At 41.1% G+C, this 25,401-nt stretch overlaps 1 protein-coding gene across 1 annotated transcript in view; it reads left to right on the top strand.

The window, feature by feature from the left end:
- Window positions 1–25,401, top strand: part of ERCC6 (ERCC excision repair 6, chromatin remodeling factor) — an 83,455-nt gene that overhangs the window by 50,741 nt on the left and 7,313 nt on the right. The window contains exons 8-16 of the mRNA XM_003801659.3: window positions 3,097–3,232; window positions 12,679–12,849; window positions 13,347–13,523; window positions 17,875–17,991; window positions 19,595–19,690; window positions 22,886–23,101; window positions 23,529–23,639; window positions 24,317–24,436; window positions 24,870–24,964. Coding sequence (XP_003801707.1) covers window positions 3,097–3,232; window positions 12,679–12,849; window positions 13,347–13,523; window positions 17,875–17,991; window positions 19,595–19,690; window positions 22,886–23,101; window positions 23,529–23,639; window positions 24,317–24,436; window positions 24,870–24,964 — 1,239 coding nt within the window. The remainder of the gene's footprint in view (window positions 1–3,096; window positions 3,233–12,678; window positions 12,850–13,346; window positions 13,524–17,874; window positions 17,992–19,594; window positions 19,691–22,885; window positions 23,102–23,528; window positions 23,640–24,316; window positions 24,437–24,869; window positions 24,965–25,401) is intronic.

The raw sequence follows: 25,401 nt of genomic DNA, 5'->3' as shown, positions 1-25,401 counted from the left end.
CCCGGGCTGGATTCGAACCTGCCACCTTAGGTGTATGTGGCTGGCGCCGTAGCCACTTGAGCCACACGTGTGAGCCTCTTTTAGCATTTTGACATATTTTCTACCCACTTTAAAAAAGTTTTCATTTAGTAAAGCCAGTATTCATTAATAACCTGCTGTCAGCTAGGCACTGAGATTATTTGAAGAAGAGCTTATCCCTGTTCTCAGAGATCTCACAGAATTATAATAAGGTATACAAGTTACGCCAGGGTTGGTATGGGGTGCACCAAGGAAGGTTCTTAATTTGTCTGGAGAGAAAGGGACAAGGAAAACTCTGTTAGGAAGCTAAGCTCTGAAGGATAAGTAGAAGGTGGCTGAGAAGGGTAAGATGTTAAGTGGACAAGGTGAAGGTTGTAAGGTCAGAGGAGTATGAACCTTGTGGGAACTGAAAATAGTTCAGGCTGAGGGGGCGCTGACCACAGGGGCAGGTGTTGGGGTGGTGGCCGTGAGAGGTGAGGGTGGACGGTCAGGGTAAGTCCTCTGGCCTCATAGGCTAGGTCCAGGTGTTTAGGCTCTGTCCCAGGAGCAGTGGGTAGCCATTGAAAGCTTTTAAGCGTGGGGTGAAGCATTTAAATTTTGCTTTTTGAAATGATCACGCTGAAATGTGCAATAACTCAGGTGAGAGGCAAGCGTGGCTGGAGCTGGGGTAGCGACAATGTAGAGGGAGAGACCTGGTGGCTTCGAGAGGAATCAGGAAGTAGTGGAAAAAAGAGCAAGAGAGCTTGTTCAAGGTTCAGACTTGGATTTCCAGTCAGGAGACTGGCGACCATTCTGTCCACTGGGATGGAAACACTGGGGAGGGTGGTGGTATGGTGCTATGGGACATCCAAGTCAGCAGTGGGATATCCAGTGTGTGGTGGTTTGGAGTTCAGGAGTGAGGTCTGGGCTAGAGACCTAGGTTTGACGTCCTTAGGCTAGAAAGAATTGAAATTGGGGGGGTTAGTGAGATAGCAGTGGGGCTAGTGTGTACATTTCACTGCATGCAGTGAAGGGCGAGGACGTGAAGAATAACAGCAGGTGCAGTGCAGGGGTTCTGCTCCCGGTGAGAAGCAGGCACGTGGGCCTGCAGTGCCCTTAGTCAGTCTCAGTCCCCAGTGTCTCTTGGAGCATGAGTCTTTTGCTGAAGAGTTTGCTGCAGTCAGTTTTGACTTAGGTGTAATTTTCATTTTATGTCCTGACTAGCCCCAAACTGCCAGCAAGACCAAAGATCACATGGCTTGCAGTAGTGGGAGTATTGATGTCATGGGGTTGTGGGCTCCAGAGATTAGGTAAGGTCTTGGTCTCAGACAAGAAAAGGGACTCTTGTTCCCTTGTTATAGGAGGACAGGGTGAGCGCAGATGGAGACAGAGACCTGTGGTTAGAATATATCAGGATATTTGACTGCGGGTAAGTGAAACCTGGCCTCAAATTGGATTAAATGTTCATAAAATGTATGCTACTACCTAGAAACCTACAGAAGGAAGGCTGTGGACACAGCATGATCAGCACTTCAGTGATGTCATGGGGACCCAGAGACTTGAATTTTCTTCTAAGGCCTGGTCTCTTTGTGATCATTAGATCTCCTTACTAATGTAGCCCACTTGTCCAGGGCTGTTGGGCTGTACATGCAGCAGGAGAGACCAAGAGAAAAACTCTTTCAACCTAGAGTATAAATCCTTTCTTACTGAGTGGTTCAGTCTGGTCAGGCCACTATTAGTGACAGTTGTGGGGTAATTCTGTGTCCTAATGGGCTTTAGGTGGAACCAGGATTCCCACATCACAGCCAAACAACGGTCCAAGTCCCTTAAGGTATGTGTCTATGGGAAGGTGGGGAGGCCTGCCCCAAACTGAGATTCGTCAGGAAGGACGGAGAGGAAAAAGGGAAGTCGAGACAGTGGCTGCGGCCAGTCTTCCAGCCTGCCTATGTCTAAGAGAATTAGGGTGATTGCATAAGTAATTCTGTTTTTAAAAAATCTTCTGAGTATTTTTTCAGCTTATTAAATATTCTTTAAAAATGATTTTAATGGTTCTATGATATTCTATCTTATTTAACAGACCCTTACAGTATTTTCTGTTTGGTACAGTTCTAAGTACCTTACAGATATTAATTGATTTAATTTGCTTAATAATAACCCTGTATGCTACTGCTATTCCCAATTGAAGATGAGAAACTAGAGGTTCAGAAAAGTTAAATAATGTGTCTGAGATCACACAGTGTGTAGAATCAGACAGAATTCACACACAGGCAGTGTCCCTAACTGCTGGTCTGTGCTGTTAATGTGATAGTTTCCAGCACTCCTCTTACTCTGTGGACTTAGGTAGCATCTACTTTTTTCACAGCATAAATATGCTCCAGTGGGTATCCTGGTCCATAAGTGTGGGGGGGGACCACTGGGTCACTGTGACTGCTGTGACGGCTCTGGCTGTGTGTGGCTCAGCTGCTCTCCACACAGCAGTGCCAGCTCACACTCCTCGGTGCAGGCTTCTCAGGAACAGTGGGCTGCCCGGTGTAGCAAGGGCAGGCTGCGGTAGATGTGAAGGCTGACATCCTGGCATTCCTCCATCCCCTGGGAACCACGTCGCCTGGGCCATGCCCGCCTTCTGCGATCCCATACAGTGGGACATTTCTATCCTGCTTGCTTACTGGGGCTGTGAAGATTGAAATTCTGTGGTTTGAAAACTCTTGGTAAACTGTAAAGCTTCAAACAAATACATGATACTGCTGTGTTCACTTACATTAAGATCCACTGTCTAATGACTTCACTAATCTGGACTAGAAGGAGAAAGAAAAGTATTTTTGTTAAATAATATTTGATTTTCTTTTATATTACTATAGATGTTTTAGTGTTTTCCCTTAATACTTACATCCACTAATTGATGAATAGGATCGTGGAAATTTCATTTACTGGATTTTAACCTCGATAGATTCTTTTTAAAAGAAATACCAGTAAATTTCCATAGTTGGCATTTTCTTGTTCAAACCATTACCTTTCTTTGGTGCGAGGGGATTGTTTGTGGCTGTTGATCACTGTGTGCGCTTTCATGGTTGTGTTTTCTTCTTGGACATTTGGCTGCAGGTACGAGGGGTTGGGTCCAACTATAATTGTCTGTCCAACGACAGTGATGCACCAGTGGGTGAAAGAATTTCACACGTGGTGGCCCCCGTTCAGAGTGGCAATCCTGCATGAAACCGGTTCCTATACTCACAAAAAGGTAACATTATAGTATTTCAGTACCTTTTTGTTTTGTTTTAAAGTCCATTTTACATATTTGGTTTTCCTTTGATCTGTGTATTTTCTCAAATGTGAGTTCCTGCTTCTTTCTTGCATTTATTTTATTATTATTGACTTTGGAGCACTCTGTACTTTCAAAATAATGATGAATATAGGTTTTATATACTTCTAATATACTAATAATCTGAGGGGGTGTTGTGACATGTTTGTTGCCAGTGAAATACAACTGGGCACAGACAGTACCCCAAGCCTGAAGTGTGAGTGGGATCGTAAATCAGGTAGCTTTTGGAACAATAACCTAGCGACTTTGGGCTCTCACAGCAGTAGTTTTAGGAAGATGGCTATAAAAAGTAATGTAATAACTCTTAATTGGTAAGTGCATTTGTTAATATGCATTTAAAATGTTTATGATGACTGACAGAAACAGTCTGCCATTTTGAGAATTTTATAAGTATTGTTTTGGTCCCTGAATCCTTGATTATCATTTACTGAAAGTTTTATTTCTTCATTTGCTTGTAGGTTTATTAATGGTTACATTATAAAAATGGGGCTTCTGTGGGTAGCATAGATAAGTTATATTCTGCTTTTTTTCCTTATCTGTCTTACCCGTTAGACAGTGAGCTTAGTAGAGTATGGACTGTATCTATTTTTGTCTCCCCAGTATGCCATAAGCATTTGTTGAACAAACAGCAATTGCATGGTTTCACTGTAGGTTTGCAGGCTACATTATTGAAGTAGCAGTTTGTTAGGAGTTGATTCTGTCTCTCCTGAGTCTTTTGAGCTCTTGAGTTGGCTCTCCTGCACCAGGAAAGCACTGCCAGCTGCAAGGGCTGTGGAGTGTCCACCTGGCTGAGACAGGTGCACAGGAGCCACAGAACTCCAGGGTCTCCATGAGCTTTCCCATGCCCTTTTCCTTCAAATTCTTACGATTTTCTGGGATTGTAGGTAAGTAGAACTGCTTATGGAACTGAATCAGGGATATCTGTGATTTGGTAGCTCAAGTAAGGTGAGATGGAGCCGTGCTTATATTATTATTATAGTTGTTATTGTTAAAAACAACTAACTTTGCCGAGAATTGTAAATGATAAGTGAAGACAGACTGAGTTAAATGATAATTAATGAAGTAGAGTAAATGCTGTGATTTTTTAAAAAAGATTTTTAGCAGTAAAAATAACAGTATGGATTGTTTTTCTAGCCAGACTCTAAATTGTAACTATCCTGTCTTCACCCTTATTAAACATTGGTGATTTCCTCTTTTCATTTTCATTACCATTATAGACATCTCTTAATGTTTTGTGTTGCAATATCCTGTAACAAGATTTATTAGTTGACATTTGTCTTGTGAAGGGGAATTTCTGTCATATGTTCTTTATCCTTTTATTTTCTTCTGGGGTAGTGAAGTGTATGTGTGTCACACTTTCACCTGGATTGTGGGTTACCTGTGGTCCCTTTGCTTTTACAACCTAAAGAACTACCTTCATGTAAACCAGATACATTAATTCATTCATGGAAATAGAATTGACAGTGAACTTACTGGTAAAACTTGCTTCCTTAACTGCGTTAGGGGGCAAAACCTGAAAGAAGAGATCTTTCTCTGTGGGTTACAGTGAGTGGCTCTGTCTTCTGAGGTTGCTCTGCATGTACAGAACATATGCATCACACGGTTGATTCTAACTTTCAGTGCTTTACAGTTTACAAATGACTTTAACTTGAAGTCTCTTATTTAATTTTTGAGGAAAAGCAGCATTAAAGTTTCCTTCTATTTTCACTCAGATGCTTAACTTTCTACTATTTCCCATCATAAAGTATCCCGTCTCTCAAGATGCTAGCAGTTATGCTAAAGATAGAAAAGATATACTTTTATATCTGTCAAACCGTTCTTGACTTAAAACACAGTTTATTTTTGTTAATGTTAATATCAATTTGTTATTTGATAAGTACTAACACATTTAGGATATAATGACACATTTAGAATGTATTAGTAGTTCTTTCGTATGGGCTTTGTTAGTGACATTTTAAAGATCACAACTTTGACCTCTGGATTCAGGCACCCAACTTGTATGTGATTCTTCTGCTGCTTCCTTTCCTCTCTGTGTATACGGATTTTGTCACCATCTAAATGTGTGTTAGATTGTAATAGAGTCTGTATTTCTTACTTAGATTTCCAGTATTCTGTCGGTAATGCTAGTTTGTCTTCTAACTCAGCATCTAATGCCTGACTTCCTTTCCTTCCTTATCAGCTAAGATTTCTGTGCCCGCTAGCTGTCTCAATTTAACAGTGGCACTCTGACATAGGAATGAATATTCAGTACTAGATAAAATAGGGAAGAGAAGAGAATTTCTCTTTAGAAATATTTTTTAAAGCAATAATGCCAGAATTGCTTAATATTCAAATAGATTATTTTCCAAATACTTTGTTGTAGCTGGTATGGCATAAAATTTTAAAAATGTTTTGATTAGAAAGCAGATATCAAATAATCAAATGACTTCTGCATTGAGTGCATCTATCTTTCTTCCCCAAATTGCCTTGTATAAAAAAATCTATATATCTGAGTCTGGGCACAGTGGCTCATGCCTATAATCCTAGCACTCTGGGAGGCCGAGGCGGATGGATTGCTTGAGCTCAGGAGTTCGAGACCAGCCTAAGCAAGAGCAAAACGCCATCTCAAAAAATCAGCCAGGCTTTGTGGTAGGTGCCTGTAGTCCCAGCTACTTGGGAGGGTAAGGCAAGAGGATTACTTGAGCCCATGAGTTTGAGGTTGCTGTGAGCCATGATGTCATAGCACTTTACCAAGGGTGACAAAGTGAGACTCTGTCTCAAAAAAAAAAAGTGTATGAATATGTGTATATTTAAATATATATAAATATTTATATATTTAACTATCTATATAAATATATATATATATTTATAGATACATCTCTCTCTCTCTCTGATAGTTTCAACCAAGTCATCAAATCTTACAAAGAAATTTTCAGGCTTCTGAATGCCCTTTGATCGTTAGTTGAAATCTCATTTAATAGGACTCCAAGTTTTCCTTTTCTATTATATTTTATTATCCCCCTTTTCTAACACAGAAAATTTTTATATGAGTTGATTAGTATTTATTTGTTAAACAGCTATAAACACCATATTCTAAGTGTTTAATGTTGTTAGGGTTGCAAAAAAATGGATATTATGTTTTAAACTAACCTTGACAACTAATTTTTTTTTTTTTAGAGACAGTTTACTTTGTCGCCCTCGGTAGAATGCCGTGGCATCGCAGCTCACAGCAACCTCCAGCTCTTGGGCTTAGGCGATTCTCTTGCCTTAGCCTCCCAAGTAGCTGGGACTACAGGTGCCTTCCATAACGTCCGGCTATTTTTTGTTGCAGTTTGGCTGGGGCTGGGTTTGAACCCCCCACTCTTGGTATATAGGCCTGGCACCCTACTCACTGAGCCACAGGTACCTCCTGACAACTATTTTCTTGAGGAAAGAAAATTAAATATTTGAAGAGATAATGAAAGAAAGGCATTCTTGTGATACTTATCCTGTAACTCACATCTTTAGCACTGTGTTTTAACGTTTATTTAAAAATTAAGGATCGTTTTTTCGATTTGGAAGATGTATAATGAGAAATTGCTTATATCCTGAAAGAGTTGTCACTTTATCTCTGTCACCATTTTCTGCTATGTAGGATCTAGTAATTCTGTAATATGATAGGTAATTTAAAGAGTTTTGTCTCATTGGTCCGTTCACACTATTTAGAGGCATAAGAGTGGGAAAAGCAACAATAGCATATAGTTTAAGTGCATAGGTTTTGTGCTTACCAGACCAGGGTTTGAATCTTTGATCTGCCATGTTATAACTTAGCTTCTCTGACCTGGTTTGATGAGAGTATTGTGAAATGAGTATTGTTTGGGTAGTTTTGTGAGAGTATTTACTGGGCTAACATGTATGCATGAAGAGTTTAACGTGGTCCCTCGTATTTAATATTTACTTAGGCAGTTCTTACTGTAGGGAACAAAGAATATTGTAGGCCTCTTCGTCTATGTAGTTGCAGAAAGAAAAGATGCTGAAGGGAGGTGTTGCTGGTTGATTCAGGGTGTACTTAGGTAGAGGATACACACCTAAAGTGTTCATGATCATTCAGTGTCTGGGCCTTTTTTTCTTTTTTTGAGACAGGAGCCTCAAGCTGTCCCCCTGGGTAGAGTACCATGGCATCTCAGCTCACAGCAGCCTCCAACTCCTGGGCTCAAGCGAGTCTCCTGCCTTTGCCTCCCAAGTAGCTGGGACCACAGGTGCCTGCCACAACGCCCGGCTATTTTTTGGCTGCAGCTGTCATTGTTGTTTGGTGGGCCCAGGCTGGATTCAAACCCGCCACCTTGGGTGTACGTGGCTGGTGCCTTAGCCACTTGAGCCATAGGCGCCGAGCCTGGGCCTTTTTTTCTCATGTCAAGGTACATTTTGCTACAAATGAAGACAGTGAAATAGAATATTAACATTCATTTGGAGAAGCTCAGAGTGTGTTTAATAAACAAAAAGCAAAAATAACACAAAAACATGGCCACCTGATGAAACTGCCATCGTGGTCTTTGAAAAGTCCTGTTATCTGAAACACGATATCAAAAAGACATGGCTTTTTTAAAAAGCTAGAGGGGAGTAAAAAACACATCCAATAAAAATAAAAGAGACTACATTGTCCCTCAAGCATCCTAAGTATTTCAGACCTATTCCGGGTACATGAATTATAATGCAAAGTGATATAATTCCTATTAACTTTCTAGTCAGTGAATATACCCAATACAAGAAATGATAGATGCTGGGCTTGTTCTGTGAGGTATATTGTAAAATTATGTCACCAGAGCCCTTTTTTCTTCATTGTCAGCACAAATCCTTGTTTATTAAAGATTTAGCTTGAAGGAAATTTTAATTAATTACAGGTGCAGTAAATCCTGCCTGGGAAGCTGCGTGCTGTGTTTCTCGTGAATGGCCTTCATGTGCCTGTGCTTCACTCGGCTCTCCCCGCTGCCTGACAGTGTGATTTATGGCTGTTGTTTTCTACCAGTCCACTGTTTGCCCTCTAGGAGGGATTGGTCTCCTGAGCCTCCATAATAACAGCAGCACTTTCACAGACATCTTTTAATGACAACAGCACTACATTCAGTAAGTCAGGCTAATTGCAGATGTACCCTATTAATTGCAAAAACTAGAAGAGGTTACATATTTTACAAGCTTTTAATTTGAAACCGCCCGAGATGATTTGTCTTAAGTGTTTGGATAGAGATGTCTATAATATTCACCAATTCACCGTTATTGAAACTTCAGTCTAGACAGTTACAGAATTCTGAGATTGAATCAGGTGAGAACAAGTGTTGTTAATGTGTTTTTACCCAGTGACTGTTAAGTGGAGATAATATTTTCAATGGAGACATTTTGAACAATTGCTTGCTCTTTTTATAAAAGAATCATCTTAATTCTTGTTAATTGTTATACATCTTTCTGAACACAGTAGAAATTATGTATTTCTGTAGCTAACATTACAGAATTTTCCAAATAAACTTTAATCCTTAAACTAGCAAAAACAGCTACTCATGGTTCTAGTAGTATATATTCAAGAAGTTTGGTGCATCACTGATTTAATGACACTGAGTAATGTCCAGAATTTGGGGTTGTGTTCTTTGGAATGGCTAAGGCAAGTGTTTGCATCCAAGAGTTAGGAGTTCTGGGGTCCATGGGCAAATGGACCCATGTTTGCATTTGGCTCTAATACAGTGGAGATTTTAAAAATGTGGGTGGTCACTGAACTTCCCTATTTCCAGCCCCGAACACTGCAGTTGTTTTCCCTTTCTCTCTGGGTGCACACGTAGCTCATGCCTGGAGTGGACTCAGGTGTGGAGTGTCCCCTGTCTCAGTTTGCTGTCCTGTCATGCTGCCATGGGCTCCTGGAGAGGAGCATAGCAGCAGAGTCAGGGTACCTTCCTGCCCAGAGCCTCAGTAGAAAATTTAGGTCTAGAGAAACTAAGGAAATCAACTGTGGCTGCGTAAGGTGTCAGAGGTAGAAAGTGCTGCTTTGGGCAGACTGCTTTTTTTCACTGGGCACCAGCAGCTGAGGTGGGAATGGTGGCGAAGGAGTGGAAGTCTAGTCAAAGGAAAGTGAGGTGGAGACAGGCCCAGAGAGAACCTGTACATGTGTTTGTAACACTGTGCACCCTGAGGTGTTCACTGCCTTGTTCCCCTAAGGTCACACATCGGGAACTGGTTACATGAGATGTGAATGTGGAATTGTGCTATCACTGAAATTAGTCACTGGGAGGATGGAAGAAGAGTAGCCATAATAATACAGCACTCACCTGTTGAATGGATAATAGGTCTCAGGCAGTGTGGTTATTTTTTATAGCAGTTTATTAAATCTTTGAATGTCAAATGTATTATGACATATGAGAAGACAGTTTCTCCCTATTTACTTTGCTCCTTTATTGTACCCTTTTTTACTCTGTTGAATTAAAAATATTTTAATCCTAGTTCTTTAAGATGATATTGATGAAATTATCATTTTGAAGATGTTGAATTTTATAAAATTTGTATAAGGTAATTATGATTGCATGAATTATGTTATTAGGCTTCCTAATATTTAGCTATTTGGTGAGGAACCTGCAGCTCTCTGATTTCAAGATTATTCTTGTTAAGCACCCAAGAAGACAAGAAAAGATACTGCTTTTCTTTTCTTTTTTTTTTTTCCTAAGACAGTCTCAAGCTGTCAGCCTGAGTAGAGTGCTGTGGTGTCACAGCTCACAGCAACCTCAAACTCTTGGGCTTAAGCCATTCTCTTACCTCAGCCTCCCAAATAGCTGCTGGGACTACAGGTACTGACCACAATGCCTGGCTTTTTTTTTTTTTTGCAGTTGTCATTGTTTTAGGTGGCCTTGGCTGGGTTCAAACCTGCCAGCCTTTGTGTATGTGGCTGTGCCCTACACACTGAGCTACAGGCACCACCTGCTTTTCTTTAATAAAAGGATTTGTTTTGTAAAATTTAGATTCAGTCAAAAGATCACACTCAAGGATCCAGGAGGCTACAAGTTCCCCACACCATTAGATTTTTAACAGTTATTTGGAATGCAGCTTTTCCCTGTATTTTGGAACAATTTAAATAAGAGTTTATTCTTACTTTACTCATGAAACCCTTTGGGTTGGATAGAGTTTTGGTGAAAAGAACATAAGATCTTTACAAGTTCTTCATTACTGGTTTATTCATTTGGTCTAATTTTTCTTGGGTTCATTTTGGTAATGTGGTTTGTTTGTTTGTTTGTTTTTTGTGGCTGGGGCTGGATCTGAACCTGCCACCTCCAGCATATGGGGCCAGTGCCCTACGCCTCTGAGCCACAGGTGCTGCCCGGTAATGTGTTTTTTTAACAGATTTTTAAGCATGCAGTATTTCACAGTCTTGTATTCTCTACACCTGTGATTGTGTTCCTTTGATGTTTCTAATGTGCATCTGAGTCTGTTCTTTGGGCTGACTTTTCAGAGGTTTGTTTGGTTTTCTTCAAAAGCCCCTTTTCCCCCTTTATCAGCTCCACCAAATTTTTCTCAAAGATTCACTAGTTTTTGTTTTTATCATATTCTCCTCATTTTCATTTTTTAGCAGGTTAAGTTGACTGCTCCTTTTGATTCCAGCCTCTCTTAAGAAAGTATCTGTAGGGCAGTGCCTGTGGCTCAGTGGGTGGGGCGCCAGCCCCATATACCGGGGGTGGTGGGTTCAAACCCAGCCCCGGCCAAACTGCAACAAAAAAATAGCCAGGCGTTGTGGCAGGCACCTGCAGTCCCAGCTACTCAGGAGGCTGAGGCAAGAGAAATCACCTAAGCTCAGGAGATCGAGGTTGCTGTGAGCTGTGATGCTGCCACGGCACTCTACCGAGGGCGACAAAGTAAGACTCTGTCTCTACCAAAAAAAAAAAAAAAAAAAAGAGAGAGAGAAAATATTTGTAAAGAATCAGTATTTTTGTGTGGCCTAAAGCCCTGCTGATAGCTGTTAAAGGAACTCTGATGCTGATACTCAAATCCTTTGTCATCCCAATGTTTAAACTGGTCATTCTCTTTAATCTTTTTCTCTGAGGGAGGCTGTACTCAGGTCTCCAGGTGGGCTGTGGGTGTGTCACTGTCCGGCAGCTCCCAGGGCTTTGCTTTGGTGTTTGTTGCAGTGCTTTGCGGAAGGCTTTTCTTAGTGTATTGTCCCCCTTAAATATGAAATATCCCTTTTCTTTCTACTCATTTTTTTGGATCTCATATTTAATATTGCTACTCCTGTCCCTTTTTGGTTTATCTTTGATTATTTCCATATTTCATTGTTAGTGACCCATAGCATATGGTAACTGACCCCTGATGTGTTTAGTCTGAAGCGTGCTGTCTTATCTTCTCGTATTCTATTTTCTGTTCTTGCGATTTTTGCTACTTTCTATTACTTTTTCCCTCATAGTGGTTTGATAGTTCTATACACTGCTTCATTTTTAATATTTATGTGAAAGTAGCAACTATTAATCAGTAATAGGCTTGAACTTTTGACAAGTGTATCTTAATGTATTTTTCTCTTATGGTTGAGAATTAAACATTCTCTACGATAGGGTAGGATTTTTAGTCCACTTTTCTTTTTTATTTTTCCCCTAATTTCAACTCCAGGTTTTATTACCCAGGAATTACAGTAACTCTGATTACTTAGGTTACTTAAAAATATATGCCTTTTAATATTTTAGATCATTTCTTAGCAGTTTCATTTATATTTTAAAGTGTTTAATATTTAGACTTAATTATTATGTTTTAATGATTTAACAAATGGTATGTGTATTGCATACAATTTTTCCATTTGTTTATTTATTGTTTTTTGAGATAAGGTCTCAGACATCTGAGAGGTAAGATGTGCCTAAGGATATATGTCTGTTTTCAGTGTTCCTGTCTGACATTTTGCTCTGTGGACTCAAGTCTTTCCTTAGTTTATGGGGTTTCTTTTTACTATCATTTGAAGAACCATTGTTTTACAGTCTTTCCACTCTTTTCTCGCAGTTCATGTCATACAATGTTAGAGCTCCTAGATTTGTCTTCCATGTTGTCTCCTTGAATTTTCTCGCTTTTGTTTTAAAGTAATATGTCCTTTTTCGTCCACCTTGTTTTAAGTTTAACAAGGATGGACACACAGAATGTTTTGGAAAAATACTAGGTCAGTATTTATCTCACTTTTTTTGAGACCCCTGCCAATAGTGGCTATATTAGTGTTTACTACCGTTCAGGTTAATGACATGTAAAGTATACTTCCAGACCTGCTAATGTATAATTAGGGTTGTTATGTATTATGTTTGTGGTTTTAGATAATGTCATGATTGACAAGGTATCATTTTAAGTCATGCCCATTTAATGTCACTTATTGAAATTTGTCTTTACCCATTTTACTATGGTTTTAGGAGAAACTAATTCGAGATATTGCTCACTGTCACGGGATTTTGATCACTTCTTACTCCTACATTCGACTGATGCAGGATGACATTAGTAGGTATGACTGGCACTATGTGATCTTGGATGAAGGACACAAAATTCGAAATCCAAATGCTGCTGTTACCCTTGCTTGCAAACAGGTATGGCCTCTCACAACAAGGGGGATTTCCAGGTGGAGAATGATATTTAATTCAGAATAAACTACTTGCTTTTAGTAACACATTTATTAAATCTTTCCTGTGCCTTTGCATAGAGAATTAAAAATAGGTATTTTGCCTTAATGCAGAAAATTTTTTATTCTTGCCCATAATTATGTTTTTTAACTGTGATTATTCATATTACTTAATGTCTTTTTTAGGCATCAGTTGCTAAAATGTAACCAAATCCAACTATAATCCATAGTGTTCAGCTTAAACAATAAAAAAACTTTTTCCCCATTTTTTTCTTCTAAATGTAATTGAAGAATTGTATCTGCATAAGGTATCTGTGTTTTGGAGGAGACCAAACTGATGCAGGAACTGAAACAATGAATAAATGTGTTAAGTAGCAGTATTGCATGGGAGTGCTTTGGGGTAGGGATGGTGTCCTCTGTTAGAAGGTGAATTTAACAAAAGTGGTATTTTCTTTCCTCAAATAGTTCCGCACTCCTCATCGGATCATCTTGTCTGGCTCACCCATGCAAAATAACCTCCGTGAGCTCTGGTCGCTTTTTGACTTTGTCTTCCCTGGAAAGTTAGGCACGTTGCCCGTGTTTATGGAGCAGTTCTCTGTCCCCATCACCATGGGGGGGTATGCAAATGCTTCCCCAGTACAGGTAGTGTATCGGGCAGATAATACTTTTGGCATTTTAATATTTTAGATGTTCTTATTAAATAATACATATTTTAAGCCAAGTCCTTCAGAGTGTAAGGAAAATGTCCAGGCTTATAAGTTGGTATCTGGTAAAAAGCACAAAGTTATTTTTAGATCATTTTTTTTTTAACCTAAAAAATCATGAGATATATTCACTTAGAGGAAAGTCCTTGAATAATAAATTTTCCTTGTGTAATAGAAATTAAACAGTTTGGTGTTGGTTGTTCTTCAGATGTTTAATAAATAAAAATAAATGTCATGTGTGGTTGGAATAGTAGTCAGAATATGAAATAAGTGATCAGTTGTGGGCAGCATATAAATCAGTTCTGCAAATTGGGGTAGTGCACTTTTAAAGTTTTGTGTGGTTTCTATAAGGTCAAAGTTTATTTCTCTTGATGGCATTTGGGATAGGTATGGTGAGACTTAGGATACCACCCTCCCTTGCCAACTCCCTCAGTCTTTTTGGGCTTTTTTTGATATGGGGTAGCGGGGAGTCTCACATTGTAATCTAGTTGGGAGTACAGTGGTGTCACCATAACTCACAGCAACCTTAAGCTCCTGGGCTGTGTGGATCTTCCTGCTTTAGCCTCCCAAGTAGCTGGGACTATGGGTGTGTGCTACCATGCCCAGCTAATTTTTTATGGTTTTTTTTTTTTTTTTTTTTTTGTAGGGACAGGGCCTTGCTCTTGCGCAGGCTGATCTTGAACTTCTAGCCTCAAGAAATCCTTCTTCCCTGGCCTTCCAAAGTGCCAGGATTACAGATGTGAGCCACTATGTCCCACTAGGTAGTATATCTTATAAAGTTGTGGAGAAACTTAGAAAAGGGGATAGCAGGAATTGTTCAGGGAAAAATTAATGAGAAATGTGTCCTTAACCCTGATTCTGGGAAAATGGGCAATGAGAGTAAGGACATTCTAGATTAGGACAACAGAGCGAATGTGGCCACCTTATGTGTCTGCGAACAGTGAAGAGACCCACTTGATTGGCCTACAGATGCTGTGGGCGTGGTGAGCTTGCTGCCACTGGAATGGGGTTGTCACAGGCAGGAAGATGAGGAGGTGAAGCCAGCCCAAGGGCAGTGTGTGGCCTGTGTGGCAGGCTCCAGCCTCACTGGAGGCGGGGTGTGTGTATAGCCCTCAGGCAGACCTGCACCTGCCAGCCCTTGGCTGAGCCAGGGATCAAGCCTTCCACCAAAAGAGACAGACTCATGTTTTAGAATATTAGAAAAAGAATTTTAGACCTTTAAAATAACAAGATCGTCATAAACAATTTTAACATCTTTTACATTTTGAGATTGAATGATTTTTAATTAACTTTTGTGAAGACTCTCTCTTCTGAATCCCTTAAGTTATACTGTTCATTTTTTAAACAGTTCTTTATTTTTAGATAATTTCAAACTTAATGGAAAGTTGTAGGAGTTGTGAAAGAACTCCCATGTACACTTCACCCAGATTTACTGATTGTTAATATTTTGCTAACATTTTGCCGCATTGGTGTTACCATTCCTTCCCTCCCTCTCCCCTACTTCCCTGTATACATATGCACAAATCAATGCTGTTTTTCTGAATCGTCTGAGAGTAAGTTGCAGATATGATTGGGTTGGAAGATTGGATTTCCTCCAGATTCTTCAGTGTCTCTTCTTAAGAACAAGGACAACTCTGACACACCCATAGTTTAAACATCAAAATTATAAGAAAATTTAACATTGATGTATTTCTTTAATCTGTAGTCATATTTTTCCAGTGATTCTAGTTTCCATGTCTCCCTAGCCTCCTTTAATCTGGAACAGCAGGTCTTCTAAGCTTGCTTTGGCCTTTCACTACCATGACACTATGAAGACTATAGGCTTGCTAGTCTGTGCAGTGTACCTCAGTGTAGGTTGTTGTACATTCTTCAGGGTTGGATTTGGGTTTTGCATCCTTGGCAGGAATATCAAAGAAGTGGTCTTTCTTTCCCAGTGCACAGTTTCTGGAGGCACATGCTGTGGATTTGTCCTGTTATTAGTGCTGTTAACTCTGATTACTCAGGTAAGGTAGTGTTGGCCAGATTTCAGAGCTCTGTGAAGTCACCACTTCTCTGGAATTAATAAGTTGTTTGTGGAGAATTGCTTTGAGAACATGTTATTATGGTCTGTTTCTTCCTTAAAGTTCTTGTTTCAGGAGTTTGAGTTCTTCTCTTTATTCTTTATCTAGATGGTAGGTCCTTGGGAGCAGAGGTGCTGGTTTCATTTGCTCCTTTTTGTTTAAGACCATAGTTGCCATGCATTATTGAATCTTTAGGAGATTATCCACAGTGCCAGGCTGGGGCTAAAATGATGGGAGGGAGCCGGAAACCAGAGCCTTCCTTTGACTAGGATTCCCAGTTGAGTGGGAGGGGTGGCCCGGGGAGAGTAGTAAATAGACTCAGTACAGAGTCCTCAGGACTATCCCCAGGGGAGATACTCAGTATCAGAGCCTGTGGGGCCCAAACAAGGCTTTGTGGAGAAGGGCTGACTAAGCCCAGGCCTGAAAGGCTGAGGAAGGGGAGGGGACAGACAGCATTGGCAGACTGCTTTGGGGGCTGGTGTGCTCGGCGGGGGCAGCCAGTGTTGAGCTGAAAAGAATCTGTGGGGATATCTAGTTGAGCCTTCTCATTTCGTGCTCAAGGTTATTGAGACTCAGTGTTCTGCGGGGCTTGCCTAAGGTCACTCTGCTGTGGAAGAGGCAGAGTACCATGTTTGGAGGAGCAGAAGCAGCACGGGCAAGCTTAGTGAGGGGTTTGCTTTCCACAGCTTTAGGAGGTTGGAGGAGAGAGAGAAATCCTAATGGATCATCTCATGTTTTTACTAAGAGAGAGAGACTTGGAGCCAGTTGGGAATTAAATATAAGATCCTCATGAGGCAGGGAGCAGGAAACCAACCGCTGGGCTGTTTATTCCCTAGCTCAGCCCTGGTTTCACTGACCAGGGCAGAGAGGGTGGGCAGGGGGAGGGTGTAGGGACAGTTTCCTTAATGCATTGCATATACTTGCTCCCTTGGTGGAACTATAATGTGTTGTTAAATTATGAAATTTCATTATCTCTGCATCAGAAGGTAATCTTAAAGGTAATTTTTATCAATGAATGCTATATTTAAGGGGTTATATGTAATTAAAAGTTGTTGATTAATTGAACTTCTTTGTTACTATCTGTTCCAAAAAAATCTGTTTTTTATATTTATGCACATACATTCACCTTACAGTCACACACACTGTGGTCCTTGGGAGCAGAGGTGCTGGTTTCATTTGCTCCTTTTAACCATACATGTGTACAGACTTGGGTGAGGTGTAGTTAGAGTCTTTGAAAATGTTTTTCTGGGGCGGTACCTGTGGCTCAGAGAAGTAGGGTGCTAGCCCCATATGCTGGAGGTGGCGGGTTCAATCCCAGCCCTGGCCAAAAACTGCAAAAAAAAAAAAAAAGTTTTCCTTTTTACTAAAAAACATGCTAATTTTTTTTTTTAACTTAAGTTTTTCTATATGTATTATGGTCAAGGTTTTTATCATTTTGCAACTGACTTTCTTAAAGTTTGATTAGAATTGTTTTTCTTTGACATAGCAGTTTACTAAGTTGTTAAAGCTGTTTCGTTTTTTTCTAAGTATCAATAATTTATTGAATTCTTTGTTTGCCTGTAAGTGAATTGCAAATGGAGTAGTTTCCTGGGTGGTGTTTTTTTGCATATGGTTAGCCCCATCTCCGTGGCTTTGCTCCATTATGGAGCCAGATGCTCCATTTGAGGGCAGAGTGACCTTTGTTTCTGGGATCAGAGGGCTCTTCTTGGACTTACTCTCCTAAGTCTCCGGTGGGCAGTAATCTCTCATATTGGCTGCTTGCTCCCCTTGCGGCAGCTTTTCCCCAGAGTTAGCTTTTGATCTTCAGTCTTGTGGAGTAAAAGTTTCTTTGTAGCTTTTGCAGAATATAAGATCATAAGCAAAGATTCATGTGAAAGCAGTTTTTCCCCTAGAGGGTGGTCAGAAACCAAATAAATGTCTACTTTAGGGTTTAAATATATGGTCATAATTAAAGCAAAGTATAGAATAAGACACAACAGTATCAGGGTTTGTTGTTGTTGTTGTACATTTTGGTTTAATAGGTTAATTTTCATTTTAACTGATGATGTTATTATGAAAGTTGCCACCCCCGGAATGGAAGTTACACTACATTTTCCAAATCATTTTCCCTTCAATTCCTACAATTTTGTACAATCATTGGCCATTCCTTTATTTTTTTAAACAATCAGTTGAGAGGGAAGAACATTCCTTAAATACACAGTAATGTTTCCCCCTTTGCTCTTATTAAAGGTTAAAACTGCTTATAAGTGTGCATGTGTCTTACGAGATACCATAAATCCTTACCTACTGCGGAGAATGAAGTCAGATGTCAAGATGAGCCTGTCCTTGCCGGATAAAAATGAACAGGTCTGTAAATCCAGGAGAGAACAAAGCATTTCTAAAACACAAGTGTGCCTGCCGCATCACTGATTTTCCCATGCTTATGAGAGAATTGGACACAGCTCATAGGTGTGGTCCTGGCACTGTGGGCAGGCTGGTCTGGGCTGGGTGCACCTGTATGGGCTGGTAGACTCTTTCTAGTCCACGGGCTTTTATCTGTCTCTTATTAATACATGGGTCCCTACAGCTGTTCTTTCTAAATCTCTCCATTTTCCTTAAGTTCCATTTATTCACACTACAAATTGTATTAAATTGTATTAGGTGCCACTCATATGCCTGGTGTGATTCTAGGCTCTGGGATATAGCAGTTCTCATGGAACTCACATTTATTCTTGAGGGGGAGAGAGAGTCACAAATAAATACAAATGATGTCATGTGGCAGGGAGTGTGGAGAAAAATGAAGCAGAGCTGAAGGATAATCTGGGAATGCCCAGGTCAAGGATTTGAGGAATTGGGCCTTTTATAAGGATGGTCAGAGAAGACCTCTGATAAACTGATATGTGAGCAGAGGTCTGAAGGAGAAGGAGCAAGTCACACAGGTGCTGAGGGTAGAGCATTCTGGGAGGTGGACTGTGGCAGTGCAGGGGATGTCCACAAACAGCAGGTAAGCCAGTGTGGCCGGGGCAGGGAGGGGGGCAGTAGGTGAGGAGGTTGGATTACTTGTTGGAGGCCACATGTTTGAGGTTGTTTTGTTTTTATTAGTTTGATTGTTTTTAAGTAGAGATTGAGACAAAGGTGGGTGGGTGGTTTGGGCAGTGAGGCGTGTCTGACAGCAGGAGGGTTTGTGGAAGGTACTGGACAGGGTGTGTGTGGAGGGGTGGGTGCTGGACCCTTTAGAGCAAGAGCAGGTGGTGGCAGGATGCTGCCAAATGGGGACTGTCCTCCAGCAGTGCTCAGCACTGACCACAGGAGTAGAGAAGGCAGATGGCTGAGCTGATGCACATTTGGAAGTTTACAGGTTCTGTGCGGGCAGTTGAAAGGGTCCGCAGGGGTGGCAGAGGGGTGGCTGAAGAAACATCTAGTGGGAATATGACTGGCCAAGGAAGAAAGTCAAGTCATGATGCGGTGATGGTGGACTTGGAGAAAGAGAGGGGTTAAGAGGCAGAGCGTTAGAGAGCACCAAGGCACAGAGTGGTTTGTGTACTGGGGCTGGAGGGTCAGAGAGCTTAGAGCTCCAGGCAAGGGAGCGTTCTGGGTGATGTTAAGGCTCCTGGTCTGGTCTGCAGAGTAGAGCACGGGTGAGGGTCACAGGAGGTGGGATGGTCCAAGCACATGAAGGCTGGCCTGGAGAATGAACTTGCTGGTAAGCAGGAAGCCAGTCTTCAGCCATAGGTGGAGCAGTGGGGTGAATGGGTGATGGAGATGGGGGGACTGTTGAGCAGGAGGGGTGGTCTGTGCTCTGTGCAGCTACCAGAGGTGGTATTGTGTTTTGTTGTTTTAATAAGAGGTGCATTGTTAAAATCCCATACATTATGCTCTTTTGATTAGGAAATTTTAATTGATATTTTAATTATTTTATTCTGTTAAATTATTTCTGAAATTATAGTTTCTTTGTCTTTTTTCTCTGTAGGTCTTATTTTGCCGTCTTACGGATGAGCAGCATAAAATCTACCAAAATTTCGTTGATTCCAAAGAAGTGTACGGGATTCTCAATGGAGAGATGCAGGTCAGCGAAAGAATAGAAGCTGGAGAGATGAATTGTGTGCCCAGGAAAGTGCGGGAAGAAAGGAAACCAGGGTCTAGAATGTGCCAGGCCTTTCACATCGTGTCATCTTGGTTCATTTATGGTAGATATGGGGTCAACTTACAGTTTGGAGGTGTAAGGTGCAGAGGAGCTGGTTGACTGGTGGCAGGTTGCAGAGCCATGAGCTATAAAGCTGGAACCCAGATGCAGGTGTGACCACCAAGCTGTGTGCTCCTCCTGAGGTTCCTGCCTGGCAGGTGGGTGGGTGTCAGGGTCTTTCACAAAAATTATGACCAAAATCACATATTCTGTGGAGAAGATCATGAGGATTCTTAAGTTTCATTAGCTTCTTAAAGGAGCCCATACTTTGATAAATGTTTATGAACCACTATGATACTCATTGTCCCTAGTGTATGAAAGGCATTTATTTATGGTCATTCTGTTCTTCCAGTACTGACAAAGCTCTCTATCTGCTGTTGGTCAGAATTCAGACACTAGTTAGTATCTTCTCTGTAAAGCCCCACCATATATATAATATGAATGTGGTGGAATTTGGCTTTTGGAACACCTGTGCCACGGCAGAGTGTGCCCAGGCACTGAAGTGAGAGTGAGTTGCTGGGACTACACAGTTGATGGAGGCATGTGGGCTAGCTGAGGCACGTGTGCTGGAAGCTGGGCATCATTTCACACAGGTGGCATGTGCTGCCCCTGGGCCAGGGAGGCCCTGTTACAATCGAGAAAACATTTCGGTGAGAACTCTTACTGAATTTGAAGCCCTTCCAGAAGTGAGAGAACATATGATTAAATTTCAGCATGCTTCCTTTTCATCAGTACGATAGTACTGTACCCTTGAAGCCCATACTGTGGCCTAGTACAGAACAGCACTGAGAAGCAGCATGGGCAGTCATGAGCCCTGCAGGGCCTGGCCATCCCATGCCAATGAAGGGAACAGCTCCAGGCACACTTCCATGGAGGAAGGGCCATTTTAAAGGGATTTTAATTATCTTTTAGCTATTGGCAATACTCTGTACCAAATGTGGGTGTATGGCTGCTCAGTAAGCATATATAGTAATTTAAAATCAGCATTTAGTCTATAGCAGTGGTTCTCAACCTTCCTAATGTTGCAGCCCTTTAATGTATTTCCTGTGAGTCTTGACCCACAGGTTGAGAACCGCCAGTCTACAGCTTCAGATAGATTATTTTAACCTATGAGTTGTAGCTTATTGATTTAACATGTGAGATTCTCCAGCGATCTAGCACACGCCCTCCTTAGTGTCATCCTGGGCAGAGCTGTCTTTGTGGGGTGCTTTCAAAATAGACCCTACCACACCGGGCCCTTTGGTGTCAGGCCTTCCTGCAGTGAACACATGCTTGTGTGCCCTCAATTCTTGTCTATGGTCCTCACTCTGTGCTCCTTGGAGCACAGCTGAGTAGCACTGTGTAGTGGTGTGCCAGTTTGAAGTCTACACTGGGCCAGTCACACACTTGTGGGGGGTAAAGAGACGAATGGGGTGACAGGGATGCCTGTGTTCATGGTATCCAAGTCCTTTTACTTCCAGACTAAGTCATTTCAATTCTTTTCACCACCTCTCACAATTTCTTACGTCATCTTCATGTCTACAGGTGATTTTTCAGTCATTCACGTTTATTCATCTCCCAGAATCTCCCCTTCTTTTTATGTTCCTCCAAGTTAGGTGGTCTAGATCACACCGTCCAGCAGAAAGACAATGTAAGCCTCATTTGGAGTTGTAAATTTTCTAGGAGTCACAGTAAAAAAGGGAAAAAAGCAAGTGAAATTAATTTTGATGATGTATTTTATTTAAACAAATATATCCACAATTTCATTTTAATATGTAATCACAATTCTAAAATGATAAATGAGATACTTTACATTTTTTTTGTACTAAGCCTTTGAAATTGAGTGTGTGTTTTCTATCTGCAGCACATCTATCTCTCAGCGTGAGCACAACACTCTCCTTTTGAGTGTTCAGTGGCCATTTGTGGCCACTACCTACTGGATTGGACAGTGTAGATCTAAAGAAAGGAAAATGAGTTACAGATGGCTCTTGGGGGGGTTTGACAATGTTCCTGATTTGTTTGGATCTATTATTGTTAATTTGTTTAACTGTTATTTATAGGTGTAGCTACCACACCCTTTGATAAATGGCTTAGTTTATGATTTCTCTTTTTCTTATTGAGTTTTTATAGCAGTTTTTGAATTTGGTTTGGGATACATTCTGAAAGCTGTGAAAGAGCCCCATTATTCAAGTTTTGCTAATGCTTTCCCACTTGCATGGGCCTGGGGACGGGGACAACCACTGCTAGTCTCTCGCACCCTCCTACTGCACAAACCATCCTTCAGGTCTTTCCCATGCTTGCATTTCTTGTACAGATTTGTTTTCTGATATAATAATGTAAAGGTAAATGGAACTTTAACTTCTTACTCATATATTGAAATACAGAACTTTTAATGAGATGCTTAGGAGTGTAATATTTAAATGCATTTGATAAGTTATGACTGATGCCCCAAATTTAGGATGATATGACATTTCTATTTATTATACTTAAAAGGTGAGTCAGTTTTTCATACCAAGTTTATAATGCTGTGAATTGCATACATTTTTTTTTTTTGAGACAGAGTCTTACTATGTTGCCCTCTGTAGAGTACTATGGCATCACAGCTCACAGCAACCTCAAAATCTTGGACGTAAGAGATTCTCTTGCCTCAGCCTCCCAAGTAGCTTGAGACTACAGGCGCCCGCCACAATGCCCAGCTATTTTTTTTTTTATTGTAGTTGTCCTTGTGGTTTAGCTGGCCCAGGCCGGATTCGAAGCCACCAGCCTTGGTGTATGAGGCTGGCACTGTAACCACTGTGCTACATTTTTTCTAGTGAGGGAAAATGGATTATCATTAATTAAATATGAACCCTGTAAACCTGTCCAGTCCGAAAAGATTTTTCTGTTTCTAGAGAAACTTGTCTTATCAGAGAAGAGAATGAATGAAAGTTAATTTCCTACAGCTTCTGATAACACTGGGACTAGGAAGAAACTAAGAAGCTAGTGAAGAGTTATTTTTTAATCTGTTACATGTTGAATAGCCTCCTTCCTTTCCTTCGTGAGTAAATATTATTTTACATGGGGTAATCTGAGTATACATATGGTTCTTTCATACCATAGATTTTCCCTGGACTTATAGCCCTAAGAAAAATTTGCAACCACCCTGATCTCTTTTCTGGAGGTACCAAGAATCTCAAGGGTCTTCCAGAAGATGAACTAGAAGAAGATCAGTTTGGATACTGGAAACGTTCTGGAAAGATGATTGTTGTTGAATCTTTGTTGAAAATATGGCACAAGCAGGGTCAACGAGTGTTGCTGTTTTCTCAGTCAAGACAAGTGAGTGTATAACCTCCTTCAAGAGACAAGTCGGTTCTTTAGGATTTACACCCATTACTTCAAAAATAGGATATAGTCTAAGAAAATGATCTGAAGAGAGTCAGCACAGATGCGGAGGCAGCAGCCTATGGGCTTCTTTGGGAGTTTGGCCTTTCCTTAGTGGTGTTCAGAAGTTGGCTTTATAAAAAAAAACTTACCATCTGATTCTCATATGTAGGTAAATTTGGGCTTGAGCTCAGGCTGTTACAGAAGTTGTAAGAATTAAACCATAAGGAAATACCAGAAGTACTCTCCTAATAGTGTATTTATCTTTCTTAAAACAAGAACACCCTTTCAACACAGGCCTGTTGGGGAAGGTGAGACAAACATAGAATTCCCCGGGAGTGTGTGTTTGATTGGAAAACTCTTGTGCCTCACTTCCCAACAGATGCTGGACATACTTGAAGTATTTCTTAGAGCCCAAAAGTATACCTACCTCAAGATGGATGGTACCACTACAATAGCTTCAAGACAACCACTGATTACAAGATACAATGAGGTAACCTGGGAAAAAACAGAAGTTACAGGGTGTTGGTGTAGGAGGAGAGGAAGGAGCAAGCACACCCACACTCTCGGCCACCTGAGCAGTGCCTACTTCTGGCTAGGGAATGAAGGGGGACTTTTTACTTATTGAGCTCAGTGTACTTTTGGATTTTTATTTGTTTATTTATTTTGGAGACAGAGTCTTACTATGTTGCCCTCAGTAGAGTGCTGTGGTATCACAGCTCACAGTAACCTCAAATTCTTGGGCTTAACTGATTCTCTTGCCTCAGCCGGGACTACAGGTGCCCGCCACAATGCCCGGCTTTTTTTTGTTGCAGTTGTCGTTATTGTTTAGCAGGCCCAGGCCAGGCTCAAACCCGCCACCTTCTGTGTATGTGGCCTGCACCCTAGTCACTGAGCTATGGGCGCTGAGCCATACTTTTGGATTATTGAGAGCTACATGTTTAAACAAAGAATTCATTTTCCTTCTTGAAAACCCAATTATTTTTAAATATTGCTAATGTAATTAACATTAAAAGTAAGAACTTTGAGGTAAGATCTCGATTTACTAAAGGTCTCTAGGATAAACCATTCCCGTGTTGGAAACAGCCCAGAGGCTCCTGGGTAGAATCTTGAAGGTGGGGGTGAAGGGCTGTAACTAGTTGTACTGAGTGCTGTGTGTCTTGCCTCTAGGACACTTCCATATTTGTGTTTCTTCTGACCACTCGGGTGGGTGGCCTCGGCGTCAACCTGACTGGGGCAAACAGAGTCATCATCTATGACCCCGATTGGAACCCAAGCACTGACACACAGGTCTGTTTTTTTATTTTTAAAAAAGAATGTGTTAGTAGGAATGTAGTTTAAGGGTTAGCACTTAGGACTATCCTTTGATGTTCTAGTTGGCTTTAGTGTCTGCTTCACATTTTGGTTGTTTCCTATTCTTTACCATGGAAGAAAATGCCCCTCAGAGTCAAGCAGACAGGACAGTCCTCAGCAGTTTGTCTGTAGCATCCATTCCTAGATTTGGGGTAAAAAGAACATATGCAAAGTCACAAACTCTTTTCCCATGTAGAGTGTCTTTGTCACTTGGCTGTTTATCTTCCTTCATAGCCCTTAGGTGTATCTGGCCTCATTAGCCAAAATTGTACCTCTGGGAGTGAAAAGAAGTGACCAGCTATCTTTGTTTCTAGTCAGAAGTACTTGTTACTGGCGAGGGCTCTAGTTGTAATGTCTCTCTGTGCTGCAGGCCCGGGAGCGAGCGTGGCGAATAGGCCAGAAGAAGCAGGTGACTGTATACAGGCTGCTGACTGCTGGCACCATTGAAGAAAAGATCTACCACCGGTTAGTGCACATGGCTGCCACTCTCGACTCTGTGACCAGAGTTTACAGCAGGAATTTTTTTGAAGTGTTATTTTAAGTCTTCCTGTCTTAGAGTAATAGTTACTGTAACTTGAAGGATGTAGTTGTACAATTAGCTCTCAATAATCCAAAAGTAGGGCTAAGCGCCCATAGCTCAGTAGTTGTAGTTTTTTGTTTTGTATTCTTTTTCTTTCCCTTAAAATAAACTTAGATGGGCTCAGCACCTGTGTCTCAAGTGGCTAAGGCGCCAGCCACATACACCTAAAGTAGCAGGTTTGAATCCAGCCTAGGCCCGCCAAACAATGACGGCTGCAACCAAAAAATAGCCAGGTGTTGTGGTAGGCACCTGTGGTCCCAGCTACTTGGGAGGCAGAGGCAGGAGACTCATTGAGCCCAGGAGTTGGAGGTTGCTGTGAGCT

This window comes from Otolemur garnettii, unplaced genomic scaffold (genome assembly GCF_000181295.1).
Source record: "Otolemur garnettii isolate 467f Iridium unplaced genomic scaffold, OtoGar3 scaffold00217, whole genome shotgun sequence".
NCBI lineage: Eukaryota > Metazoa > Chordata > Mammalia > Primates > Galagidae > Otolemur > Otolemur garnettii.
This window is presented reverse-complemented; position numbering and strand designations above follow the sequence as displayed.